The sequence below is a fragment of the Heliangelus exortis genome, chromosome 9 (genome assembly GCF_036169615.1).
Source record: "Heliangelus exortis chromosome 9, bHelExo1.hap1, whole genome shotgun sequence".
In the NCBI taxonomy this organism is placed as follows: Eukaryota; Metazoa; Chordata; class Aves; order Apodiformes; family Trochilidae; genus Heliangelus; species Heliangelus exortis.
The window spans coordinates 26,395,614-26,406,658 of record NC_092430.1 but is presented as its reverse complement, the minus strand read 5'-3'; the positions used below and the strand labels follow the sequence as shown (position 1 = coordinate 26,406,658).

Below are 11,045 nucleotides of genomic sequence, written 5' to 3'. Positions count from 1 at the left end.
TGTTTTCAAATTTTGATCAAGCAAACCTCCCTCATGAAAGCAGCTCTATTTCATTAAAAGAAAGGAAAACCATGACCTTTACAAGCACGAGAGACCACAGGGAGTACTGCTTCTACAGCATCATAATAAATGTGTATCCCATTTACACATTAATATAGATTAGCACTTACAATCCAGTTGCTTAGGACAGACAGTGGGCATACAATCAGTGTTGCTCTGGAGCGATCATCAGAATATTTCCTCTCAACTGCCTGGACACTAGCCATACCTGAGTGTGCAAAAGGCTTATTTAGCTGTGTAACAGTTCACTTAAAAACAAAGTAGAAGTTCAAGTAACTGATGGTTCCCTGAAATATTTTCTGAAGTTCTTCACCAGAGCAGCATCAAAGCAATTTATAAAGACATAACCTTCATTTATTAAGTTCAATATGTATACTACTTCAGCTTCACAAAAAAATAATCAAAGTATTGCCTGTTTATCTCTTCATTACCTTTTCTCTTTGTTTTCCTTTTTAACAAGTAGATGAAGGTAGAAGAGCAGATGCAAAGCTTGTATCTTCTTGGATAGCACAGGAAGCTGCTGCAAAAAGGAGACGAATGTGCATTTTCTACACCATGCAGAGGATATACGTGTATTTATTTTTATGACACACTTTATGAAGGTCAAACATCTTAACTAAATTACTTCACCTCTCCACTACAATACTGAAGAATATCCAAAGCTGGAAAGGACCCATAAGAACCACTGAGTTCCACTCCCCACAGAACTACCCAAAACTAAACCATATGGCTAAGAGCATTACCCAGACACTTCTTCAACTCTCACAGGCTTGTGTGCAGAAATACAGTATCTTATACATCTAACTCAGATTATGAATCCTCACAGGATATTTTTTGTTTACCAGTCTTAAAAGAACACAAAAAAAAACCCCACCACTCAAACAGGTCTCACTCCAAGTACTTTAAGCCTGAACTTAACTGATTACTCCAGAGCACCTGTAGGCTGTCATGTTTTTTTCTGAATGCAAAATACTTAGTTCAATAACCAACACACATTCTTGCCTCTTTGTGATCACATTTCAAGTTTTACCATAAAAGATGAATTTTTAATTTTTTTTTCCAGCCCTAGTGCCCTCACGAAAGGCCTATGTCAAATTCTAAAAATTCTGGTTTTCACATCCATTTGACTTAGCTCACAGCTTGTTATACCACCACTTGTTCAGCTACAGAAACAAACTACAGCACTTAGGACTGAAAGCTTTCCCATTTAGCAATTTCTAAAACATTATGCTTAAAATTTTGGTTGAATAAAACAAAACAAAAAGCACACGTAGTTTAGCTAATTCCTTTTCCAGTTAATCCAAAAGTCTATTTGGTTTGGCTTCAGAAGGAAGACATCAGGTATTATACTAATCAATAAAAAAATTTCCTCACAACTTACATTCTGTTTGTTGCAGTAAACATTCTTCAGACTCTTCGAGGTTACTGCTCCCTGAATATCTGGGTTTCTTAGCTTTATCTCTAAGATATCACCAATAGTTAAGAAAAAAAAGCTGTAATACACAATTCTACTACTACTTGAATTTTTAGGGTATCACAATTAGGATACCCCAAAACTTTTCTTTTTAGAAGGGTTAGAAAAAGGGAAGCCCAGAACACAGAACCGCAGAGTGAATGATGCTTGCAAGACTTGGAAGAGATTATTACTGAAGTTCACAGCAATGTTCAGAAGAGGCTAGTGTTGGCGGTAAGGTTCCAACACATTAGTAAACTTCGCAACTTCATCAACTCAAAACTTGTGTCAGAAGCTTGCCTGCTAAGCATTTAACTACTTAAAAACCCAGATGACACTGGAAGTCGCCCAGTTCTTTAGATGCCACACACTAATGTTACTGGACACTTAATCCTGAAGGAGATGTGCAAGCATGCAGTCGCACAATCCACATAGAATGAGTCAATGTGTTTTCTTAATATACTCCGAAGTGCAGCACAGACACAGAACAATAAACGTGAGCAGAAGTATGACATATAGAAACAGAGGAGAGAGCAGGGACACATTTTAAGATACGCTTAATCATAGCCAAGTACCACTTTATTTTTATTTAAAATCTATCTAGCAAACCAACAGTAAGAAAAAAAAGTCATTTCAGTTACCTACCTTTTTGGAAGACAACTTGAGTATCTCAACGAAGTTTCAGACTTTTCTACATTAGAAACACCAGGCTCCATCACACTGCTAAAGTCTTCACAAAGAAATTGGTATTTATGAAAAATGTAGTTTTTAGCTTGGTTATCAAAGCAATATTATCATAACTTCATCAACAACAGTACAAACGTCCTTAAAAACAACCATAGTTTTGCATGGGACAAGCACTACTGATACTGCAATCACAAAGGAAAAATAAAAATACTCTTAAAACAATCTTAGATATTTACAAAGTCATAAAATATGTACCGGGTTTTTAGGAGGTGAAAAACTTCAAAAAAAAAAAAAAAAAAAGAAGAAAAAACAAATGTAAGCATCGTACTGTTTTAAATAATGCTAAATGGTAAACTGGTCAAACCTTACTAATTAATGATTTCCACATTATCTAAAACAGAAAAAAGTGGTAACGCTACCAATTTGTGAAGGCGACTTGGGGAGGAGACTGCAGGGAGAAGTGTTTTGGTTTTTTGGTTTTTTTAAAGGACTTCTACCAGGTAGTGAACAAAACATCAACTCTGCACTCTGCCAATAATAGCATATCAGAAGCAAATGCAAAAAAGAAAACACGTTATGACAGAGTTGATATCAAAACTGGAAGTAATTGTGCTCATAGAAAGAATTTTAAACTCACGCGTAAGTTTATGCAGGATCTAAACTTTAGAAAAAATTATTTAAAAGAGGTTTAATCCTGAAGATGACAAAACCTGCAAAGACTCGTTAAATAGGTATCAATGTAATGTACAAGAGAATGAGAAATGTTGGGGTGGGAGGCTGTAAGGGTTTGAAAGCCATTATCATTGCTTTTTCAGGTTAAGAAATAGTAGAAACAGGCTCCCCCCCTCACTGCTGTAAACAGTATCTTGTTAAACTGCTTGAGCCTCTTAAATAAATATCTTGGATGCTGCTTGGCATTTCAGCTTTGATAAAGTTCCAATTTTGTGGTGACATTCATAATGACCTCCATGAAAGTCTTCATTTTCTCTCTTCCATAGTACTGATAAAAATAACTTCCACCAGAGGCAGTACTCTCCTTATCAATCCCTTTCATTACTCCTGTGCTCACTTTAAAAATTTTTAAAAAGATTTCAAAAAAATAGAAGTGACTTTATAGAGCCTAATTACAATTTAACTACACGTGTTTGCTGTTAAAACAAACCATACTGCAACAAACTTCAAGTGCTTGTGAAGACTAGCACTAAATACAGCCTAAGAATACTCCAGGTATTAACATCAACTGTCAGGCAAACATTACTGAACTTTTCATAAATTGTTATCACCTTTACATAGTCTGTGTCCAACGTTGCACATGCCCTTAGTATTGGATTCCTATCAAGGAAAGTTTTCTTCTTAAATGTTGCAACAGCAAAAAATGCCAATAACGTTATTACTCTAATCTGACCAATGATTAATTACTGCTCTGAAACATGAAAGATTTGCTCAGTGACAAGTAAGGCAGTCAGATAAAGGTGCTGAAAAAGCTATACACTTTTTTTAGTAACCACAGAGTTTAAATGACATTTCAGAGAGACAGAGGAGGGAAAGTCAGTCTACACAGTTGCCCTAGAAAGAAAAGAAAACACACTAATAGTACTTGTTTGACCAGAGAATGTTAGCTGGCAAAGTACTATTATTTTGAATTTCGACAAGCTGAGTAAAAAGTACTAAATCCTCCTCTTTATTATTGTCAGGGAAGACCGCATGCTAAATCATCCAATCATCCAAACATCATCTTGAAAAACTGCATAATAATAAAAGCAAAAAACACTTCAACTACACTACCTGAGAATAGTTTGCACATTTTTAGCTCACTAACTGTAGCTTCTCTCCCCTCTTTGGTTCAAGTATTTGGCAAAAATATGAACCAAGAATTATTGGTTTATTTATGTGCCTATCTACTCTATTCTTCCTTTTATCTGATGTACCCGAAGAACTTTTTCTACAGAATGTATACAAAGTTCACCACACAGAAAGTTACTAGGCACAGGGCTTTTTATTAACTGATATTTAACTCCATTAAAACAATCTTTTTTTACCATCTCACCTCATAAAACTTATCACTCATGTTCTTTTCAACTGGAAGAGGTTTGCCATCTTGAAAATTTGTGAGAATCAGTGCAATAGTAGTAAGCGTTTTACCCTGCGTAACAGAAAGGAATGTTGTATTTTCCACAAATTAAAATCAACCAAATGACAAAACAATCAGAAAATAATCACTCACGCACATTCTGTGTGTGGGGGGAAAAAAAAAAAAAGAAATCAAGTTTGGTAAATATTATTACCAGTCCCATATCATCAGCTAGTATTCCTCCAAGAACATTTTCCGGACGCTTCTTTTCTGTGAAATTTGTAAGTATATTGTAATAGAAGTTACTTCTCTGTTCCCAAAATGGTGGCAAATCACTACTGTTCTCTCGTGAAACCATCCAAGCTAAGGCCTGCTTCTGATGGGGAAGCAAGAGGGTGCCAACAGTCTGTAAATTAAGGAGATACAATATGCACTATTCACATAGTAAATACCACATTCTGGTTTGGGAAGAAAAATTTGTTATAAAATCCTTTTTATCTACATTTTTTTTGTGTGATTCAAGCATCTCCTGTGTCCAGACCAAAAAAGCTAAACGTGCAACTAGATGTTTAAGTATTTATGTTTTTATAGAAAACCGTTGCAAGTTTTAACAAATACCTCTGCTCCTTCCATTTCACCAGTTTTATCATCTTCCTTCAGATCCTCAAACAGTTTGTCAAATTCACTTTTAAGCTGCATAAGTAAACACAAAAATTACAATTATTGTATTTAAAATTAATTCCACTACATTATTGATTACTATTAAACTGCAATTACCTGTCTGTAGTCATCAGTATAGATAGGTCTATGACTTTAGACCTGATATGCTGGAATGTATCTATTAACTACTGCTATATAAAAATTAATTTCAGCTTCTCCAATACAAACACATGCCAATTCAAGAAGAACTTTGGGAAGGGACAGCTAAATATATTCACATACTTACACAACTCACAAAACTTAACTACTTCACTCCAATTTAAAAGAGAAAGCAAAAAGCAAAACCAGAATCAAACCAACACCCAACCCTTCACTGATCACCCTGGTTCAAATCTGACAAGAATAAAATCGAGTCTTCCAGACTTTCTTTTGAGATCTTAAGACACTTGTTACCTGGTAAAGCATTAGGACAGGGGAAAAAAAAAAACCACAACAATCACACCAATGTGAAAAAAACTACAACCAAAGCCTCCCAACACTACGTTGAACTCAAGGCTGTTACAGGCAAAACATCTGCTTGCAGTATAAAAATTTAAAAACTCAAAAGTTCAAGATGATTTCAAAGCAAATCTTTGATCCGGTAAAGGAAAAAAACCCAAAACCTAAAAGCAACAAGACTTCCACTTCACAGACACTTTAGTAAAGACGAAGTTAAAAGGCCCTCCACTTAAAATTCCAGCTTCCAGGTGTTACAAGTATGAAACACAAACCTGTTCAGTTGTCAATTGTACAGCAGCATGAACTGGAGCACTGTAATTTGGACCAGCTCTCCCAGACATCCACTGTGTTCCAAAGTCCCATTCTGAACCTATTTGTTCTTAAAAAGGTAGAATTTTGAAATGCAACAGTATGATGAATTCCCAATCTCACTCTTCACTGGCTTGTAATTAATGATGCTGATCAGACTGGGGGCAGTGACAAGACAGTATCTTTCACCATTTGTCTTTTAGCCTGTTTTTATCCTTTACTTTCAATGGGCCACAAAGGCTTTCCAAAGCTTCTTAAGAATGACAGGCAATGAGCAATAGGTTTGGATTCTTTAAAACGGCAACCATATTTATTAAAAATTGTGTTGTTACATGAAAATTGACTTGGTAGGATGATCATGCAAAATGCTTTTTTACTCCAAACTGTCAACTGTGTGCAACAGAACCTAGATGATAAAACCTGGAATCTTGCTGTAGGTAAACCACATCCGCCTCTCACCAAGTGTTTAGTTCTGCATGCATACTTGCTGCTGACTAGCACTGCTTCCACAATGCCTGGCTCCAGGAGTACAGACACTTCTTGTGTGAGGCTGGCTCTGTAAAGTATGTCTAATAGGGTTATTTATAGCTCAGACATATCTCTATTTGCTCACACCTCAACAGAAGGATACATGTCCTAGCACTTTGCTAAAAAGTCAGCGCTGTCCCTGAAAACCCCACCCTATAAAAGGGTCTAACCTGCTTGAAAAAAATTTTTTCAAGTCTGGAGGGAATCTCTACGGATAGAGATTCCGTAGATTAACTACGGATAGTTAAGGAACTTAGGGAATGCATGTATTTCTAGGTTGCTCAAATGCCTCTCCAGTTGCTGGCACGTAACAGAGACAGGACACAGCAGTATACTTCCTATTAAGTTTAAAATTAATAGCTATGGGCTCTGCATTATTCCTCAACTAAGATTGGAAAAAAAAAAAAAAAAAAAAAAAAAATCATTTTGTGAATGGCAAGACCATGACAAGGAGTAAGCCATTAAACATTTCTTCTAACAAATGGCAAGCTCAATCTGAGTATTTTAAAAAGGATAAAAACACAAAACTTCACAACTTACCTTTCAGAGGAGGAGCCAGTTTAAATCCGTGCTTTTTAAGCTGATCTAGCACTGCTTCCTTGTTTTCTTCTCTTCCCCAAAAACTCATTTCTACAGGCATGGTAAAGGCATTTTTTGCTCCATGAGGGACAACTCTGAAAAAAAGAAGGAAAAAACTAAAACATAACAACACACCACAGCAGTAATATTTTTATTGTTGTTTTTTTTATAATAAACCTTCTTCAGCAAGAGGTACTTCACAAAGTGCTTATTTTCATCAAAACACAGAATGTTCCAGACAGGTGTTGGTTCTCATACTGTGTGAACCTTTTATACAAACCACCACATTCCATTAACTTAAGAGTTCCACAACAATGCCTAAGGAATTTGCTGTCACTAGTCTTCACTTTATTATATGAGGGAAAGAATAAGCTGTATGCAAGTAGTTCAACCCAAGAATATGAAATCATGAAGATTTAATCAAATTACCAAGAGCTATCGTTTCTATTGAAAGAGAACGCTTGCAAATAGTTTTCACAATTTCCTAGTGTAGCGAGGAAAAAAAAAAAAATCTCCATTACTTACATTCATGGAACCAAAAGCAAAATCTTCACACTTACCCTTCAACTGATGCTAGATTGTTGTCCATAATGCCTGCCAATGCTGCTGCTAGCTCTTTTTTTATATGGCCTACCTGATCTCCATTAACATTATTTACTTTCACTGCATTTTTATCATAAGGATTACTGGGCTCCCTCTGAAGTGCAACCATTTCATTGTTATTAACCTAACAAAGCAAAACAAACAAACGCCAGAACACATTAATTAAATTGCAATTTATTTGCAGAAATACCTAATATACATTTGCTTAAGTACTGTGAAGCTTAAATATTAATCCAATACAGCATTCTGTTCAAACAACTTGCCTATCAAAATACCAAAAGCATTACAGAAGAGCTAATTTTTAGGTGCCAGCAATTTCAAAAGCATTCTTAAGAGCAAGAAACTTCAACTTCAACTGCTAGCACATTTTGTAAAGGAATAAATCTTTTTGTCCCCGTAAACAGTTCAATGACCTATCTAATTTAATGTTTCCATTCACATTCATTTGTCTCATGTGGGTGAGCAGAAATACTAAATAACAAAACCAGATTTCAAAACTTGCTACCTCAATCAAATTTTGAATTAAAGTTTTAGATTAAGCACTTCCAGTGAAGAATGTTGAAGACAAGTTAGGAAAAAGTAATGTCTTAAAATTATACTTGGAAAAAATTCTGGGAATTTTTGACATCAAATGTATTTTTTCTGAAGCTGATAACAACTGTTCTTCTGCTTTATGTTTTATCACACACTTACAATCCCTGTGTAGTATCGTAATCCAACAACACTTCCTCGCAAAGTTCCAAATAAAATAGCTGAATCTGTGTCCTCCTCTGCTCCAGAAGTGTCACCTACAGAGACGTCTTCCAACTCAAGATGGGAGTCAAAGTGAGAGGAGGAAAAACAGGCATAGTTTTTCTCTCCTCTGCAGATGTTATATTGAGAGCATCGTCTTGTAGAATCTCTGCAGAAAAATAAAACGTGAAATATTAGATAATGTCTTTAGTAGTACCAACAGTAATAATAGAATTATTATTTCTCTGTAATCAATTTTACCCCTTTACACAGCGCTACCTATAAAGCCCAGTTTTACAACTTGATTCAGGTAATATTTACCTACAAACGTTAAGAAAATATTTTATATTAGGAGAAAACTTTGTCACTTTTTTAATCCTAAATAAATCTGTTTAAGGCAGCTACAACCTGACTGACTGAAATATGGTATCTGAGCATTCTGCCCTACCTTCCCCCCTCATGGCTTATGTTTGTCTGTGGAAGATTGGATGATGCCGGCACAAGGCCTTGGTCTGAACTAGGCGGTGAGCAAGACTAGGCCGTGAGCAAGACTGAAGAAGTGCTGACTGACAGAAAGACTGTTAACAATAGACCGTTGACAAAAGTGCTGATGTGTGCTAACCTCAGCAGTTTCAAGATGCAAGAAAGAAGAAAACAGGTTGCTATGGTCATCAAAAGCAGAAACATGTATCAAGTTTGAAACTTCTAGAGGTGGGGTTGACATTGAATAAGTAGCCTATAGTGAGCTTAGCTTTTGCAATATGCATTAGTTAATTAAGTTAACAACTAATTGGATAATGACAAGTGTGCATATATTAATCTAATGGGTATAAATAATAGTCTGTTGCTCTAATGAAGTTGGATTTGACTGATCACATTGATCGTGTGTCAATCCCCTTCTTGCAACATTTGTCAACTATATTAAGAATTCTCCAGATTTAGTTACATCTCTAATTATACCTGTCACTGCAAAATTTCCATGTATTCTCCTAACATCAGATTTCCTATCTAAGAAAAAAGGCTAAAAAAATCTTTTTGAAACTGACCAGCTCTGGGCAGTAACTTCATTCCTATGTTCACAAATGTAGAAATGTTAAAACAACGGTTCCACAAATATTTATTAAGCTTACCTTCACACCTGATAGGTATAATTAATGCCTTATAATGACGTTAGAGATAATCAGCTGCTCCAACCTAGCCCAGGTAACTACACTACCCATCCCTTAACACAAGCTTCCATCAGCTAGGTTCCCCTCATGGTGAAAAGATGCAGCCCTAACTCATGTTGCTGCACACGGGAGATGGAAATATCTCTGGCCGTGCCTTCAGTGCACGTTTGAGTGAAGTGATATACTATCCTTTCAACCAAGTCGTACATAAAAATAAAATACCAATCCAAAATACCATACTGATGCATGATAATCACGACCTTTGGTATAAACCAAAACTACCCTTCTGCCTCGATGGAATAATTTAATAGCACTGCAAATTAAAGTAATTACTTTCCATAAAATAGTTATTCCGAGTTTGGCATAGTAGACTTTCGCAAACGCTATTTAAAGCTCCCAAATAACTGGCTTTCCACTCTGACAGAAGAAAAAGCAGCAGGCTTTGCTGGGAGCCAGCAGCGGCGAGGCCAGCCCGGGGGTCGCCAACAGCCATTTAGCCCCTGCCCTACGGGGACCTCCCCAGGAGCCCTGCCGAGGCGGAGGACCCACATGAAGGCCTCGGCGCGGGCAGGGCGGCGGAAGCTCAGCGTTCCTCCAGCAGCCACCGCAACTGGTCCCGCCGCCGCCGCCACTCCCGGCTGCGGCTGGCAGAAAGCGGCGCGAAGAGGCCGAGCACACGATAGGGGAGGCGAGAGCAGGGGAGGAAGAGAAGGAAGGAGAAGGCCAGAAATGCCGGGCGCCCGCCGCCGCCGCCCCGTCTCACCTGTGAAACCTCCGCGACATAGCGACGAATCCCGCACCCCTCTGCCCCGCCGCAGTTCCGCGCTCGCGCCCTCCCGACCTGGCAGCAGCGCCCACCAATCCCCGTCGAGGCGGAGGCGGCGCTAGCGCTGGCCAATGAGGACGCGGTGGGGAGGAAGAGCCCGCCCCCACGCCGCACACTTCCGGTGGCGCCGCTCAGGGCGGTCCGCTCCGGTCCGGCCCACCCGCCTTTGCGGCACTTCATGGGGAGTGGCCGCACAACCCCTCGGCAGGAGCAGGGAACGTGCGCAAAGGGGAGGAAGTTCCGGACAAAAGCGTGCTGAGGAGCTGGGAAAGATAGCAGGGAAAGGAAAGAGGGTGTGAGCGGCGAGGCTGCAGAGCGGGGCTCTCTGAAAACGGATCTTGTAGTAGCAATCCGATTGAGAACGGAGGATCCCTGACAGACTGAACAAGATAAAAATGCACGGTACATTATTACCCAGTGCAGAAACTGCGCGTTGTGGATAACGGTGTCACCATCGCTGCGAGCTCCCCAGCTCCTGCCATGGTCAGTGGTGGTAACAGCGCCTGTACCGCTGCGGGACAGCATGCGGAAAAAAAGCTTCCCGTCACTCAGGTGAAACCACTGTGAGGTTTTCCTCCCCAGAATTGTAGCGGAATGAGCTGTAATTTCAGTCATATAGGTGCTTACTGTAATGCACAACAGATGGGGAAACCAAATTTTTTAATGGTTTATTGTTAAAAAAAAAAAAAAAAATACAAGTTTTAAGAGCATCCCTTGCTAAAACTGTACTTTAACCCACTGTTCCAGGGTTCTGTTCCATTCCATGAAATAACTGGAAATAAATACTTCTACAAAGTCACTGCACTGAGGCAGCCACTGCTATGCATTGAAATAAATGTTTTGTCAAAAAGGGATTTGTGAAGCAGTCAT

At 38.4% G+C, this 11,045-nt stretch overlaps 1 protein-coding gene across 10 annotated transcripts; it reads right to left on the bottom strand.

The window, feature by feature from the left end:
• Positions 1-36: 36 nt before the first annotated feature.
• On the bottom strand, positions 37-10,715 carry HLTF (helicase like transcription factor). Of its 10 annotated transcripts, none has more exons than XM_071752963.1 (13): positions 10,590-10,713; positions 8,142-8,349; positions 7,406-7,572; positions 6,807-6,940; positions 5,702-5,808; positions 4,890-4,964; positions 4,486-4,677; positions 4,248-4,343; positions 3,484-3,532; positions 2,159-2,243; positions 1,442-1,521; positions 492-577; positions 170-268 (listed from the first exon to the last, which is right to left on the bottom strand). In XM_071752963.1, exons 1-12 carry the CDS (start codon positions 10,655-10,657, stop codon positions 513-515), a joined length of 1,326 nt encoding a protein of 441 aa, XP_071609064.1. In that variant the 5' UTR covers positions 10,658-10,713; the 3' UTR covers positions 170-268; positions 492-512. The 10 variants fall into 10 exon arrangements, 7 of the variants coding, with proteins under 7 accessions (XP_071609060.1, XP_071609061.1, XP_071609062.1 ...); XM_071752962.1 differs by having other exon boundaries at positions 492-580; positions 10,590-10,712; XM_071752964.1 differs by lacking the exon at positions 10,590-10,713 and adding an exon at positions 10,113-10,180 and having other exon boundaries at positions 492-580.
• Positions 10,716-11,045: the final 330 nt, after the last annotated feature.